Source organism: Carcharodon carcharias, chromosome 6 (genome assembly GCF_017639515.1).
Source record: "Carcharodon carcharias isolate sCarCar2 chromosome 6, sCarCar2.pri, whole genome shotgun sequence".
Classification (NCBI taxonomy): domain Eukaryota; kingdom Metazoa; phylum Chordata; class Chondrichthyes; order Lamniformes; family Lamnidae; genus Carcharodon; species Carcharodon carcharias.
The window spans coordinates 9,185,287-9,202,455 of record NC_054472.1 but is presented as its reverse complement, the minus strand read 5'-3'; the positions used below and the strand labels follow the sequence as shown (position 1 = coordinate 9,202,455).

The 17,169-nt window shown below is 42.0% G+C and overlaps 1 protein-coding gene across 4 annotated transcripts in view; it reads left to right on the top strand.

Moving 5' to 3' along the window:
- The first annotated feature begins 1,284 nt into the window (after nucleotides 1-1,284).
- The window catches only part of LOC121279085 (ATPase family AAA domain-containing protein 2-like), a 56,312-nt gene continuing 40,427 nt past the window's right edge, over nucleotides 1,285-17,169 (top strand). Inside the window, exons 1-9 of one of the 4 annotated variants that reach the window (XM_041189989.1) lie at nucleotides 1,285-1,564; nucleotides 11,166-11,329; nucleotides 11,595-11,638; nucleotides 13,399-13,558; nucleotides 13,675-13,780; nucleotides 14,244-14,334; nucleotides 15,275-15,388; nucleotides 16,459-16,573; nucleotides 16,994-17,104. In XM_041189989.1, the coding sequence (XP_041045923.1) occupies nucleotides 1,436-1,564; nucleotides 11,166-11,329; nucleotides 11,595-11,638; nucleotides 13,399-13,558; nucleotides 13,675-13,780; nucleotides 14,244-14,334; nucleotides 15,275-15,388; nucleotides 16,459-16,573; nucleotides 16,994-17,104 (1,034 nt within the window). In that variant the 5' untranslated portion in view covers nucleotides 1,285-1,435. Of the gene's footprint in view, nucleotides 1,565-8,626; nucleotides 8,732-11,165; nucleotides 11,330-11,594; nucleotides 11,639-13,398; nucleotides 13,559-13,674; nucleotides 13,781-14,243; nucleotides 14,335-15,274; nucleotides 15,395-16,275; nucleotides 16,325-16,458; nucleotides 16,574-16,993; nucleotides 17,105-17,169 lie in introns of those variants that run through there. The other 3 variants (XM_041189988.1, XM_041189990.1, XM_041189991.1) reach the window with 3 other exon arrangements.

The following is a 17,169-nucleotide window of genomic DNA, read 5'->3' as shown; positions in this document are numbered from 1 at the left end:
TAGCAAGCGTTAAGTGAGCCCACGTTGCGGGCCCCGCGTGATATTCTCAGATTCGTCGCCAGCGTGATTCTGAGCGCACTCGGGGTTGTTCAGTAAATGCCGCCCGGTCGCAGAATCACATCCAACGGCGGGCGTCGGGTTGCGAGTTTTGCAAGCACGGGCGGGGTTGGGTACGGTTGGGACTCTCGCCTACTGCGACACAACCTGCCCGACTTTGAGAGGGGCGGCGTGAGGAGCTGCGTTCGTCAATACGTCCGGGTGGCTTGCTCGGTTATTTCGGGGGGTGGGGGGGGGGCGGCAATTAAGAGTCAACCCCTTTTCTGTGAGGTTGGGAGTCAAGATGTAGGGCAGCTGGGGTAAGAATGGAAGACTTTCCTCCCTTTCTATAGTGAACCAGATCAGGTTTATGGTTTCACAGTCACCACTGCTGATACTGACTTTCTTTAAATCACAGGTGGATTTAATTCATTAACTTAAATTTAAATTTCCCCCTCAGCCCCGGGGTGGGGTATTTGAACTGGGGTCCCCACATCAGCAATTTTGTGCAGTGAAATAAAAGCAAAATTCTGCAGATGCTGGAAATCTGAAATAACCAAAAAAAAACTCAGCGGGTCCGGCAGGTTTTTTTTTCTCTAGCATTTTCCATTTGTATTAACAGGGGTTTAAACGGACAGCACTGACCCACCCCAACCGTCCTCCAAGCCCACGTGTTCCTCCTGCTTCGGCCACGCCCCTCACCCACGTCGCATGTTGATCTAGATCCGATTCGTCCAACGTGAGGTTAAAAAAAAAACAGGAGATCACGTGACACGGCCGTTCACTGATTGGCTAGAACACCAATCAATCGGAGCGGAGGGCGGGGTGGGGAGGCGGAGCTGGTTTTCAGTCCGCGGCGGGGAGAAGGGGGGTGGGGTGGGGGGGCGGGGAGAAGGGGGGTGGGGTGGGGGGGCGGGGAGAAGGGGGGTGGGGTGGGGTGGGGGGGCGGAGCGGAGCTGGTTTTCCCTCCCGGGCAAAAACAGAGTGGGAAAAGGCCGGTTTGCTCATGCGGAAGCCCTCCGCGCTAATATAGAGAGCGCGAGAGAGAAAAGGAAGCGATTCGTCAAACCGCCTGAAAATAAAATTCCGCCCGATTGATAATTGAGTTGGCGCAAGTTCTGTTTATCCTGAAGCTCCCCAACGGCCGGAACGAGTGGGAATTAGGAGGGGACTTGTTTGGCTGGCGGAAGAATAGTAGAGAAGGGGGGGAGGGGCGGGTGGTCGCGCGGGAAAGTTTTGGCGCCAGAACTTCCAACGGTCGCAGCGCGAGACCAACGGTCGCGCAAGTGCGGGGGAGGGGAGCGGGACTGATTTAGTCCGCTCGCCGCCTTGTTCCCTCAGTGTGTGTTTGTGTGAGGGAGGAGGAGGGAAACAAAAAAGTAATATTAATACCGTCAGAATGGTGATGCTGAGGAGCGGCGCGTCCCTCAGCCTGGACTCCAGCTCCGAGTTTGTCGTCCTGGGCAAGAGCGAGAGCCCGCCGTCCACACCCCCGGCCCGGTACGGCAAACGGAGCCGAACCGAGGCGGTAAGTGACCGGAGGGAAGGTTGGGCCGATTGGACGGACTGATCGATTGACCGACCGACCGACCGAAATCCTGGGCCGAAGTGGGGTTGGGGTTGGAGGGGAGGGGAGTGGGTGTGTGTGTTTGGGGGCACACTCTCCGATCGAGCGCCTCACCGATTGTGTGTGTGTGTGTGTGTCTCTCTCTCTCTGTCTATTCGTGGTGAATTATCCCCATCAGTCGGTTGTCTGGTGTTGATGTCTCCCCGGGTGAACGGGAGTGTGTGACTAACCCCCCCGCCTTCCCCGAGCTCGGTCTGTGGGTGAGGGGAGGGGAAGTGGCGCAGTCTGCAGTCTTATTTATTTATATAATTCCCTCTCTCCGATTGCCGCCCACAGGAGAAGCGGCTTTCGTTTCCTTCCCAGGCAGGAAGGCGTTCGGTGACAAAAGAGGGCGAGCGAGGATTTTTTTTCTCTCTCTCCCACCAGGGAGAGGGGACGGTTTTTTTAAAAAAAAAATCTTTCTTGCTTTGGGGCTGATGGCAGCAACAACCTCTCGTGGGCCACAGGGACTGAGGAAATGTCATCGTTTAGATGATACTTTTCTGGTTCTGGATCTTTGAGTTATTCTCCTTTCCCTGCCCCCCACCCTCTTCCCCCCCCCTCCCCTGTCTCTGTTTATCTTTCGCTCTGTTATCCTCGGTGGGGGTTATTTTTGCTGCTGGTAATGGAGGCAGGGGTATCCCAGCATTCCCAGCTGCTAGGAAAGTCCTGTATCCAAACTACAGAGACCCAGACCTCTTTCCCCCACCACCCACCCCACCTCCCACCCCAAAAAGAGAGCTTTTGTGTGTACACAACATTCACCGTGGCCACTGCACCTCTCAAAAGCCCCTTAACAGCCAATTTAAGTACTTTTTCAAGTGCAGCCAGTAGAGACCTGTGGAAGAAAATCGAGGCCTTTGACATGCCGATGCTAAGATGTTTGCCAGGAATTCCATATGCAGAGCACAAGGCAAATGAAAGGTGCTTGAAATTGCAAGGGCGGGGGGGGGAAAGAACTCTTTGAAAACTCTTTGACGTTGGGAAAAGAAAGTCTCAGTATTTTGGCCATTTGATCAGAGTTGAAAAGCAGTAGACATCTCTTGTGGAGAGCAAAGTGGAGGGCAGCAGGGAGGGTCGGCTAAGCATATTTGGGTGAAGGATGTCATAGAGCGGATGCAGATGAACTAGAGTGGATGTGTGGTGATGGTATTAGACAAATGAGCATGACATACCATGACAGCAGATGATCTAGAGCTATAAGCAGCAGCACTGTTGTAATGTAGGATCACTTAACTGATCTACTTCATGCCACGTTGAGAATTTTCTTTCCCAGCGAGTAGTGGAGGCAATGTCATTTAATATTTTGAAGCCTGAGTTAAACAGATTCTTGATTGACAGAGAGTCAGAGGTTATGGGGGTAAGACAGGAAAGTAGAGGGCCACAATCAGATCAGCCATGATCTTATCAACATGGCAGAGCAGGCTCAAAGAGGGTCTAATGGCCTACTCCTCCTAATTTGTTTGCAGAAAATAACAAGATACAGGGGCTGGAGTAGACCTTACAGTCCCTCCAAGCCTGCTGTGCCATTCATAATGATCTTTGGCTTCAACTCCACTTTTTTTGCTGCTCTCTCAATCCCTTTATTCCTTGAAAGAAGAAAAATCTGTGCCTTAGTCTTAAATATGTTCAACCATGGAACATCCAGCACCCACTGGGGAAGAGAATTCCAAAGATTAACAACAGTCTTGAGTGAATTTTTTTTTATAGTTTCAGTTCTAAATGGCTGACCCCATAGCCTAAGGCTGTGTCCCTGTTTTAGATTCCCCAGCCAATTGGACCCCTTCAGAATCTTGTATGTTTCACTGAGATCACCTCTCATACTTCTAAACTCCATATACCCAGTTTACTTAGCCTCTCATCGTAGGACAGCCCTCTCAACCCAGGGACATTTTAATGAACCTCTGCTGTCTCTAAGGCAAGTAATTTACCCTTTGATATGGAGACCAAACTGCACACAGTACTCCAGGTATTATCTCACCAGAGCCTTCTATAGCTGTCTCCATTTCATTTATCTCTCTCTGGTTAGAGCAAAGGGAGTGGTGGGAGCTGATGTCTGTTATTACCATTTCATTCCTGAGTCTTGGACCAACTGAAACGTTCACTCCCTGTGTCACTCTGCACAGTGGTGGCAGGATGTTCCATCTACAAGGTACCTTTGACAGCACCATCCAAACCCATGACATCTCTCACCTAGACGGCAGCAACTATCTGCAAATTTCCCTCCAAGTCGCCCACTATTCTGACTTGGAACTATATTGTTGTTCCAGGATTTTGACCCAGCAAAAATGAAGGAACTCTCTTCCTAACAGCATTGTAGAGGTGCATACACCATATGAACTGCAGCGGTTCAAGACGGTGCCTTGGCACCACCTTCCCAAGGGTAGCTTGGAATTGGCAATGCTGGCCTATAGCCCATCAATGAATGGAAAGGAAGTTAAGTTTTTAGATTTCCATGAGTTTTGTGTACCAATATGCAATACTTTGGTTCAAAATGCAAAGACTGAAGTGTAATGACACACTTTATTTTGTCAATGTTTTAATGCTTTTTTTTTTTACAGTATTTGGTTCAGTAAGTAGATCAGCACCCCCCCCACCCCCCATTTCCCTTGTATGATTTTTCAGAATCTAAGTTGGTGTATTAGTGCAGTGTTGAGGTAATATTGTGCTGCATGATTGGAGGTGCTGGATTTCAGACTTTCCATAGAAACTGAGGACCCGATCTGTCCGTTCAGGTAAGTATAGAAAATTTCATAGCACCAGTTGATTTCTGTAGGTATCCTACATTCTTTGTCCTTCAATTAGGATCACCAAATGCACTCACTGGTCATTCAGTTCATTTCTGGGATCATGCTGTGTGCTCAATAATGCATTTCATTTCTTTGTGCCTTCATCTGTCTAGTTGACGATGATGCAACCTGAAGAGTAAATATGCCAAGGGTTTGACATGATTGTCCGTTGTAATTGTGTAATTTTTTTTTGTAATTGACATTGCATTCTAGAAAATGTTAGGTCTGACTAATGCATGAAGTATGTCTTTCTGGTTCTTTGTAACCTGCATTTGGAATATGACGGCTGCCCAGCTATTTAAAACCAAGGCACAATTCAATGCTTTTGTTCTGATTTTTAGCAGCCAGATCTGTTACTGGTTTCCAGCACCACAGTGTCATGGCATACCATTATTCGCTTGCAAGCTGGGTAATTAATTGGAATACCCATTTGTTATCTGGTCACCAGCACATGCCAATTGAGCAGATGCTCACCTCAGACTGCTTCAGTGTGGTAAAAAGAGTGCATCTGATTAAAGGATGTGTTGCTTACAGAAATTATTCCTATGTTCCATCACTCTTACCCTGCAGTGCAAATAACTACATTCTGAAGAGGATGCCACTCCAATCTGAAGATGACAGCTCTTGCTGCTTCTTACACTATTATCTCCTGAATGCTATCTATAAATGTAACAGTCTTCTCTATGGCTCAGTACTTTTCATCTGCTATCTTTAATATTCTAACAAAAACAGTTTGAAATTAGTGCATTTGCAAAACACCAATTGCAGACAGCCCTTTAAGGTGTGGCTGGCAGCTGCTTTCTGCTACTTTAGATATCCTGATGCTTGGCTGTGAGGAGACCAATCTGCAAGTGAGAGCGCCCTTTACAAATTTGCGGTTGCTGTAGATGATCTTGTCTAATTCCTTGGCAGTAGTCATTCCTGCAGTCTGCATCAAGTCTGAGTGTTTGTTATTGGAGTTCACCCTTGCTGCCCTCTATCTACTAATATGACAGCAGGTCTTTGGGAGTAAAACTGAAACCTCCTGGCCTGAATTTTAGCATATAAAAAGTAGAAAAGACCTGCATTTCTATAGAGCCTTTCATGACTTTAGGATGTCCAAATTTACAGCCAATGAAGTACTTTTGAAGTATAATCATTGTCATGTAGGAAATACAGCAGTTGATTTGTGCACAGCAAGCTCCAGTATTTTACAATGTGATAATGAGTTGATAATCTCTTTTAGTGATACTGGTTGAAGGATAAATATTGGCTAGGACATGTGGGAACGCTCCCCAGCTGTGAGGGCCGATGGAGCCCTTGGTTAACAACTCATCCAAATGACAGCACCTCTGACAGTGCAGCACCCACCCCCAATACTGCACTGGAGTCTCAGCCTAGATTGTGTTTGGTTTGAACCATTTAGCATTTTACAGCAAGGTGAATGTATCTACTGCTCTGTACAATCAGATTCACATAGCTCATAATGCACCTTGGCCTAAAAGTTGGATGCTGTACCATCCCCTCCTGTGCTACCTCCCCCACTCCAAATTTTACAGGCTTAAAATTGGTGACAAGGCATCTTCTATGTAAGACAGTGTGAACACACACACATTCCATGGAGAAAGCGCATCCTATGTTGATAGACATAGAAAAACAGGCACCTGGAGCCAGTATCTGGAAATGGGTGTTGTTTATTTATGAATACAAATAAAAGGGCTGACCTGTTTGAGGCTCATTACAAATTTACTGTGACCTGCACACAGCCAACTGTGTTTAGAACATGGTCTACGAGAGGCCTTAGCCTCTCTTAAAGGCATCAATAGATGCTGACATCAAAAAGATGGATTTGCTTAAAAAAAAACTTTGAATGTGGAACTGAAGAATTGCCAGCTCCCAAGGCCAAACCTTTGCCTGTCTCAATCAAATGAAGTCTGACGCCTGATCGTGATAGATTACCCATTGTACGACCAAGCTAAATGATTTCATTGTTGTCTTAGGGTTCACTCATGATTGCAGAGTCTATGTGGAATCAGACTCAGAACTGGCAGTTTCTACAGTCACTTTTGGTGCTTGGGAAGCACTTCTACAGCTGCACCACCTTTGGGCACATTTGATTTTGCACGTTTGGTGGAATTGATTGTTGAAATACGCTGAACTAGATTTTGGTGCGTGCCTTCATAATGGGTGGATCGGCTGCAATGTTTTCTCTATCATTCGTGTTGATCACCTTGATGTCATTTGTGCTGAGACAGTAAGCCCTAGAAAATCTGAGAACATTCATTCAGGAGGTGTGACCTGCACATCTAAGTTGAATTGTCTGGAAAGTGGTTTCCATACTGTTGAATCCAGTATGATAGACCTCGTTGTTTGTGGTTTTGTCCTGCCACAGAATTCTCGTGATGGACCTCTGTGTCTTTGGAAGTGACCCAAGCTTCGATGTGGTGCATATAGTAGATCCAGGATTCTGTACCATACATCAAGGTGGAAAGGACAATGGCCTGGCGGAGTTTGATTTTAATTTTAGCTTAATGTCTTGCTCCTTCCAGAATGATTATGGAGTTGGCCATAGGTGGAGCTTGCTTTCTGAATGTGTGCACTCATACCCTCATCAATAATGGCATCCCCAGAGAGGTATGGGAATTTTTAAACTGCCTTGAGACTAGCGCTATCAGCGGTTATGTCCGGTGTTTCATAGTGTGATCCTGATTTTGGTTGAAACATAACTATGTTCTTGGGAAAAGGGGCAAAACTGATTTGGGAATCAAAGTTTTGGCAGTGCTTGTTTTATTTGCCATAGTCTAGATGCCATCTTTGTTGTGGGCACCTAGGGCACAGTCATCTGCATGCAGAAGTTCTTGGAATATTACTTTTGTGACTTTGATGGAGTACACAACCTGGAGAGATTGAAGAGTTTCAATGAGTGGAACATAATGTTGATCCCTGCAGGCTTGTCTATGTTGGCTTTCTTAAGCATTGCAGCAAAGGAAATATTTAAGAATTGGGGAGCCGCAACATATCCATTCTTTACGCCTCTGGTTACCGCAAAGGCAAAGGACATCTCACTGCAAGCACAAACACGTCCAATCATGCAATAGGTGCAGGATTTTGACAGACTTGTTTGAACATCTTAGCTGTCAATGTCTTGTCACTTTGTATTGTTACTGTATGTTAATGTGAGACATAGGTTAAAAACAATTGGTTTCTTTTTGATTAATTTGAAAGAGTATTGTGTTTTCAAAGTGTTAATTTGAAGAAAAGTGGGGAACCTGTCAATGTCTTGTCAATTACATTATTGAGGGAAACAGGTGATGGGTATTTGAACACATAGGGGATAGCTGGGACACTGGGTGTGGGTGAGGAGTGTTAACACTGAACAAAAGTCAATAAACACTCTCAGCAAGGAAAGGCTCTAATGTCTTAGTTTTAACTTCACTAACCAGTGTGGATCCTGTTAACATTGGTAGCAGAGAATGGTTGGCCGAAAGGTGAAGATTAGAAACTAAGGTACCTTTTCAGACAGAAGATTACATTGAGTTATTTTGGAGAAGAATGGCTGAAATCAAGTATTAAGGGTATCAGGGTATGATTTTTCACAGTTGTTCTGTGAAGCTGAACCTTATGACCAATGGAAGAATGAAGTGGATATATGGACATGGGTTACGTCTTTGCCAAAGAAAAAGAAAGATATGGCCTTGGTACTTTTGCTTCCTAACAAGCAGCATCAGGTGCAAAGTATTTTTGGAGCTGGAGGCTCATCATTTGGACACTGAGGAATGTTTGGGTAATCTCTTAAAATTTATGTACAAAATTTATAAAAAAAAGATCTATTAAATATATGGTCAAGTTTTGATAAATTTAGGATGCACAGTTATTCCATAGAAGAATATGTCATGGAATTTAACAGGTTATGTAACAGATTGCAGGAATTCTATTTTGAGACCCCTTATTCAGTGCTCGCTTTCAAATTGTTGGATTGGGCTAAAGTATCAAACATGGATGGACTCCTGGTCTTGACTGGAGTTAGATTCTCAGAAATGTACGCTTTTGAAACGGATGTCTAAAGCTTTAAAAAATATTCTGGGAAAACATTAATTTCCAGTCACTTTCATGGCATCAATGGAACATTCAGTGATAACGCAAAAGCTGGAGGATTCATTGCTCGTCAGCATTTGGAGACTTTAGCTATGGGGTGCAGTAAACAATATAAAAAGAACCACGAACAAAAGAAATGAGGATAGAGACCCTTTTGGTAACTCTAATGGATGACTGGAATTGGTGAACTGGCAGGAGAATGAACCCTAGGAATAACAGAGGAACGGTAAGCAATTGCTTCAGATGTGACTTGCGATGAATTGTCTGAAACGGAATAACAGGGTTTTTGAAACAACACATGACAAGGAAAGATCAGAAGGGGAAGGTGACAATACTGATCAGTCAGAAGGAATTGTATTGATCACCAGAAGCTCTAATCTGGTAAAGGGTGTTGTGGTTGCAGACTCATTTAATTGTGCTGTGTTGTGGCTGCACACCCATATTTGTGGAGTGGACTGGTTAAAGCGTTAACTGGATTCTCTAAACAATAAAAACTGAATTAAGTTCAAGAGATATGAAAGTTATACTTACCCCCAATTCGGGATAAATCACTAAAGAGAGTGGTGATTCCATATGAAATAGCCAGGGTAAACCATTTTATCAGCACTAATGTAGTGTGCAGTGAAACATCCTTACTATTAAGTAAGCCGTCTATGCAAAAAAAATTAAATGAAATTAGATATGGAACACAATAAAGTAATTGTTTTGGGGAAATCTATACTTAGTTTATACAATGGAACATTATTGTATCCCCATAACAAGACCTAACATTTCAAATCATATTAAAGAAGTGTTGATGACATCAGGGGAAATATGGTCTCTCTTAATGGTAGTTTGTACTATAATGTGAGACAGGTTAAAAATATATAATTTTGTTTCTTTTTGATTAATTTGAAAATATTCTTGTTTTCAAAAGTATCAATTTGAAGAAAAATGGGGAATCTGTCGATGTCTTGTCAATTACATTGTTAAGGAAACGGGTGATGGGTATTTGAACACATAAATAGAGGATAGCTGGGACACTTGGTGTGGATGAGGATTGTTGATACTGAACAAAGTCAATAAACTCTGAGCAAGGAAAGACACTGTGCCTTCGCTTTGACTTCAGCAACCGGCATGGGGATCCTGTTGACATTAGCTTGGAGAGCAAGTGCCATGCTGACTAATCTCTAGGCCCATATCTCCACATAGCAAGATAAAGATATTGAACATGCTTCCCATCTAGAAGAACAAGGGCAGCAGGTAGATGGTAACACCACCACCAGCTGGAAGTTCCCCACCAAGTCATTCACCATCCTGACTTGGAAATATATCACCGTTCCTTCACTGTCGCTGGATCAACATCCTGGAACTCCCTCTCTAACAGCATTCCAACATCACACATGGACTAAGTGGTTCAAGAAGGCAACCCACTACCACCTTCTCAAGGGCAACTAGGAATGGGCAATAAATGCTGGCCGAGCCAATGAAGCCCACATCTTGTAAATGATTTTGTTTTTAAATTCAAAAAAATGCTACACTACCCTGCTCAAGTGGTTACTTTGTTTGATTATCTCCTCCAGATTAATTCTTGCAGCTCAGAAGAGAACAACTTTTCCCTGCAGCTTCCAATCGTTCACGATTGTGTTTGACAGAACCTCTTTCAAAAGCCAGAATGGCTTTTTGTTATCTGTCTCTTCCACCAGCATTTCACAGAGCAAGAACAGTGTTTTCCAACCCAGTGGCTGAGAGTTACTCATCAACACCAATGACTTGCGTTTCTATAGTGCCTTTAAGGTATTTTTTAAAAAAAGCCATGGCCCTTTACAACTGTTATCAGGGAAATTTGGCACTCAGACAAAAGAGATATTAGAATAGATGCCTAAAAGCTTGGCCAAAGTGACTAGTTTTAAGGAGTATCTTTAAGGAGTAGAGAGAAGAAGAGGGAATTGCAGAGTTTTGGGCAGATGAAGATATAGCTGCCGGTAGTGGAGGTGCATCAGAAATGGAGGATTGCAGCATTCTAATAGGCTTTTGGGGCTAGACAAGTTTAGAGATGGGAGGCATGAGGCCGTGGAGGAATGTGAAAACGAGTGAAATTTTTTTAAATCAAGGTGTTGCTAGGTTGGTAAAGCAAGCACAGATGTTGGGTGAATAGACTTAGTGCAGCTTAGGTTTTAGCTAAAGTACATGGAGGGTGGAAGAAGGGTCCAAGAATCTGGATAAGTAATGCTTGGCTTTAAATTTCAGTGCATTTGTACAAGTTGAAAAGGGGACATTCAGACAAAAGTGGTTAATATATCAAATGGAAGATTGTTTTCTGTAAAGACTAAACAATAAATGACCGTCAGAAAAATTGACAGACTTTCTATGGAAATAGTCAAATTTTGAAATACGGTAATGCTGACACAATAAGTAAAATGACAGGACCTCAAGACATTGGGAGGATTCCCCCCAGCCCAGTGCACTCTCAATTTTACATGGGCTAGGACACTGTTCAGGAGTTGTGCAACAAAAATGTAAAAGTTAACTTATTCCTGACTTCTGGACATGTGGTCCAGGAATCATTTCTGCTAATTTCCAGCCAACCTAGATTTATACGATAAATATTAGCCTACCATGTAACAGATGTTCATAGAAATTTTACAGTTTGAATCATCCAACACTTTGTTTCACTGCAGAGCTATTTGTCTGATGATGTGAAAGAAAACCGCAACGGTAATCTGTCCCCTGTTTTGAGAAGGAAAAGTCAGTTGCAAACTGACATCTCCTTAGATTCGAGCTGCAATGAAAAGAGTGTGGAAGAGATGCATGACGATAGGATGGAAGTACGGCATTTTACCAGGTAAAGGAAATGTTCATAAATAATGGATATTATATCGAGCACTTTGGAGTATCATGATTTCCTTCTGCATTGTGTACATTGGATTGTCTTAAATTTCAATTGTTTTTGTATTGCAACTTCTGTATTTGTTGCCACCAGAGAGCGCCATTTGCTTTGCAACAGGAATACAATATAATTACCCAAGTTCAGAAAACTCCAAGAATATTATCTCTTCCTCACAAAACATTTTTACCTCAGTGTTTAAGAGCTACTCTTCTCTCTGCAGGCAATCGGTAAGACTTCAAATCAACAAAAGTAATGATAAAGAAGGCAAGCCAAACTTTTGCATTTTTATTTCACTAATGTGTACTTAATAGATTGAGGTATTTTAAATTAAATCTGCTGGGTTAAGTCCTATAATAATATAAATTATAGGAGAATTAAATCCTTTATTTTGAAGTATGCACTGTGCAAAAACGAGGCTGTTAGTTTTGTAATTGGATTGGGGCTTGCTGATTTTTTTGTCAATGAAATTGTAGCTATTCTAAAAATATTGGAAGCTTTTGTTTTATTCTTTCATGGGATGTGTGCATTGCTGGCAAGGCCAGCATTTGTTGCCCATCCCTAATTGCCTTTGAACTGACCTTGCTAGGTCAGAGGGCAGTTAAGAGTCAACCACATTGCTGTGGGTCTGGAGTCACATGTCAGCCAGACCAGGTATGGATGCTCCGAAAGGACGTTAGTGAGCCAGATGGGTGTCTGCGACAATCGCTGATAGTTTCATGGTCGCTATCACTGAGACTAGCTTTACATTCCAGATTTATTAACTGAATTCAAATTCTACCAGCTGCCGTGGTGGGATTCAAACCCATGTCTCCAGAGCATTTACCTGGGCCTGGTAGCAATATGTTGGGCAACATTGAATAATTGGGCTCAATTCGATATCCCATTAAGCAACAACATCTTGCCTTTAACATAGGGAAAATGCACTGCACAGGAATGTAATCGGACCATATTTGACACAGAGCCAATGAAGGAGGTAGTAATTGGGATGACTGAAAGCTTGTTCAAAGCAGAGTTGTAAGAAATTTCTTAGGAGAGAGGCAATTAGGGAGGGAACTCCAGCAATTGGAGCCAAGGCAACTGAAGGCACGATAGCCATTGGTGTGAAAGGCGTGGGATGAACAGAGGAGGAACACATAATTGGAAGTGGGTTGTTGGGCTGGAGGATGTTTGAGATCAGGAGGACAAAGATTATGGAGGGATTTGAACGCAGAATTTTAAATTTGAGCTGTTGGTAGACTGGGAACCAATATAGGTAGTTGAGTACAGAGGTGTTGGGTGAAAGGAACTTGTTATGGGTTAGAATCAGGGCAGCAGATGTTTGTATGAGTTCAAGTTTATGAAGGGTTACAGGTGGGAGGCCAGTCAGGCGATCATTGGAATAATCGAGAGTGGAGGTAACAAAAACATGGATGAAAATTTCAGCAGTAGTTGGGCTGGAACTGAGAAGGAGACCAGAAACATTACAAAGTGAAAGTAGGTGGTCTTTTTGATGAAGAGGATATAGGGCTGGAAGCGCAGCTGGGAGTCAATTTGCTATTTGTTTATTCATATTTATTCTGTACTATACAAACTTGACAGAGGCCATTAAGATTATGAAAAGATTTGATAGGGTAGCAATAGAGATGTTTTTATTTGCTGGTGAGGCCAGAACTAGGGGCCATGAATAGGGGGTTTGAGAGAAACTTTTTTTTTTTACCTGAGAGGCAGTTAGAATGTGGGACTTGCTTGCCAAGTAGTTGAGGTGAATAGTGTAGATGCATTTAAGGAGAAGCTAGCTAAATACATGAGGGAGAAAAGAATGGAAAGATATGCTGGTGGGGTTAGATGAAGAAAGGTGGGAGGATGTTTGTGTGGAGCATGGACCTGTTGGGCCATACAGCCTGTTGCTGTGCTGTAAATACTTTAATACTTTGTAAATCAATCTTGAGTCATTTAGAGAAGCAAAATGTGGCTTTAAATGCTTTAGACATGTATGCACTTTGTAACATAGTGGTCATGCATTGTGTCCTCTCTCATGAATGTAGCTCCACTCACCAGAACTCTTCGGAGTAACAGAGTTGAAATGGAAGTGGATGAAAGAGTACACGAAGGCACTGATACAGAAGTGCGGCGCAGTTGTCGGCTCCGAAGAAATCGATACAACACGCTAAACCAATCTGTTCTCTTTGATAAATTGATAACAAAGTAAGAATGGGGAAAATTTCCTCTCTCTGCTTGTGATTCAGTAATTAGGAATCAGACTATCTTAATGCCTATAATCTGTTACTGGAATTTAACATTTGCAAACATTTGTTGGACAGCACTGCAGAAGCTGTTTTGCAGAAAATGGATGACATGAAGAAACTGCGTCGTCAGAGAATGAGAGAATTGGAGAATTTAAGAGAACTTAATGATACAGAAGAAGACGTGAGTTTGCACTTTAAATAGTTGAAGTTTAATTTGTGAACTGCATCTGAATGTGACTAGATTGAACTACTGTATTGTTGAAATATTAGTAAGTTAGAGATGTTGGTTGTTTTGGGGGAGAAGGGGGGGGTGATTGAATGACAAATATCGATGCTTGGAAACCATGCACGTGTTGGGTTGAATACTGATGTTTGTTGACTGATATGGTAGAGTTGATATGGGCTATCCTTTGTAGCCTTGGCTGGTGTGTGTGGTTTATTTTTGTTGGGGAAGTTGGGAATTCTGTACTGAACTATAGAATCATGCAGTGTTGTTTAATCATGACAGTTCCCAGTACATTGATTTTATTTTTCAAGATTAGTGCTTTATCTTAGAGTAACTGAGCTGAAGCCAGTCACGACCTGGTCAAAAGGTGAGAGTTTTTCAAAGTTGATTCTCTGATGCTGTCTTTTTTGCTTTAAAGGAAAATCTGGATATGTATTCGTGTGTGAGAAAGAGAACAGTTCAGACAATAGATGAAGAAACCACAGAAGATCATGAGGATGGGAGTGGTGGTAAGTAACATATAAAGGTTTAGTTGTGCAAAGACAATTTTGACTATTCCTGTTCCTCTGAGGAAGCCTCTTTTTTATTAAAAAAAATCCTGCTTAAATAAACGTATCAAGACAGATTAAGGCAAGTGCAAGATCTCTTCTGCATACAATAGCTCATGATTTTCAGGGTTATAGGGAAAAGACTGGGTGTGCCTTAAATTGGATAGCTTGTTCATTTGTACTTGCAATGGGATTGCTGTTGAGAGGGAGAATTTTGTGTGTATGTCTCACTCCCTGTGACAGTAACTATTACTCTGGAGGATAAGGAGCTTCCTTAAACAGTGCTTGACCACAATTCTGGACTGTGATCTGTCAACTCATCACAGAATGAGAATCAAACCTGACTGGGAAAACTTTGTGCTCATTGGGTTCAACTATATACTGAACTCAACGAGTACTTGTGGGTATATTCAGGAACTGTCACCTGATGCACATGCTGACATGTATAAATGTAGGTTTACCCTCCCTGACTGGCTTAAATGTCACAAAATTCAAATAACTTTAATAATGTTTGAAATATGCCATGGTGATGAGGTGAAATCAGAGTTAACACATGTATACATTGAAAATAAAAGCCATTTAGACACTAAAGCTTCTCCTAATTGTTGCTGTTTTCCATCTTTTCAGTTGCACCTGAATAGTTATTCATATTATAAGCTATTAACTTTGTGACTTTGGATAAAAATCGATCTTTAGTACCTGAATTTCTTCTTAACATTTTAAATGGGAGAAGTTATAGGTATCCTTGAGGACAATCTGATTAGGAACATGATGAGCTTATTTTTCCCCAGTTGATTTTGTAGCTTCATAAGCAGGTTAAATTGAGAAACGTGTATATGGTATGTCCGCCCTTACTGTCCATGTTGAATTAACAAATAATTTCCCAAACCTGTAATTATAGAAATATCTGAGGAAGAAGAGGCTGAAGATAGAGAAGATGAGGATGGTGAGGAGGACACTCAAAATCGCTACTATTTACGTCAGAGGAAAGCTGTTGTGCAATGCCAAGCTCCAGGTGAAGGAATAACTGCTTTTTATTTGATGTGATGCAATCCAAATTTGTTTTTTTTCTTTTGCTCCCTCAGGCACCATGTTAATATTTTTATTTTAATAAAACTCCCTCTTGGCCTTGCTTTCTGCACCCTTGGTGGTCTTGAGTTGGCTGCTGGAATGTGACAACAGTTAATCAGTGACTCTCTCTCTCTCTCATTTATTTACTTTAATACCTTACATTACCAAACCTCCAAGTAAAAGAAATAGGTAGTGACAGGCTTTTACAGATCATTATCTTCTTACCCTGGAGATTAGAGAAGTCGGGATGGCTGTATTCTGTTTACACTATTATCAGGGTGTCTCCTGTTCTCCAAGGTAAGGAGAAATGAAGGCTTACCTGGATGAAAAGTTTTGACTTGCAGCAAAAAGTTTTTACAGCAGGCTTTTGGAGATGGCAATAATACTATGGTATCTTAGTTGCCTCAGATATCCGTTTTAATCATTGTTCGTTAGTCCAATTCCAGAAAGCTGGTTACTCAGGTTTGTAACATCGTTACCTTGGCCTGGTCTTTAAAGCCTCAAGCTTGCACTTTGTAAACTGATTTTGTTTTAGATTGTTGCAAAGACTGGATGCATATACAAACATGCCCACCTGCTTATGCATTACAAGTCCACATCCAATCCTGCTTACACATATGCTGCATCTTTCTATGTGCAGCCCAAGACTAACAATGAATCTATATAGTATAAAATTATGCTTCAGAGTTTAGGTCGATTCCCACTATGTCTTCTATCAATCTATTGAGAGACAAAATATATTAATATTAAACCACCTTTGTACACTTTCTGACAACAATACAGTTAGATCTTTTCATTAAAAGCAGTGTATTTATTTTACATCTCTTTCAGTTAAACAATAGTGGTGTGACCCTGCAAATTCTCACTTTTGGCTTTTATGGTGGGTATGAAACTGCCGAACAAATGGTAATTGCCGATCTGCCTTCTTATAAGGTGTTTGGGAAAATTTTGTCTGCTGTGTGTACATACTAGAAGAATCTGATGAAATTGCTTCATTTATGTTCTTTTTATCAGAACCCAAAAAAAAACGCACAATGTTTTATCGTGGCCCAGCTTCTCCTGTACGACGAAGATTTCGATTTGGTACTGCTGGCTCTTGCAGTCCTTACTGCAAGAGAAAAATGACCAGGTTTGTAATGAAATTATAATTGGCAATCTAAAATGTTTAGTCTATGGCTAACAGCCTCTCCTAGTAATAGGGTTCAAGGCACCTATAATCCAACTAATTGACTTGTTTGTCATCTGCTTGATCCCAAACAAGTACCTTGCCAACAAAATACTTTGTATGGTGTTGTAAAGCTACGTGACTTTGAATTAGTGTTTTCTAACTGCGCAGCAGTCATCTAAAGAATATGTGAATATTGGCATCAATGTAATTCCTAATCTTAGAAATTCTTAACTTGTCCTAGAGTCTCTGAAAAGGTAACAAATGGCCTTGCACTTGCTGGTTTGATCAATAGAAGATCAAAGATATATTGGGAATTTAAAATGCAATTGCTATGTGTGGAACTTTAAGTAAGTCTGCTTACAGAATTTTATCTTGTTGAAGGCGAAGGCATGCAATACACAGCAGTGATTCTACCTCCTCTTCCTCATCCTCTGATGAGGAAGGGCATTTTGAGAGAAGAAGAAACAAAACAAGGAACCAAGCACTTTTGAGGTATGTTGCGCATTTTAGAAATAGAGTCATGTAACATTGATGCCAGACAATGGCCATTTCCAACA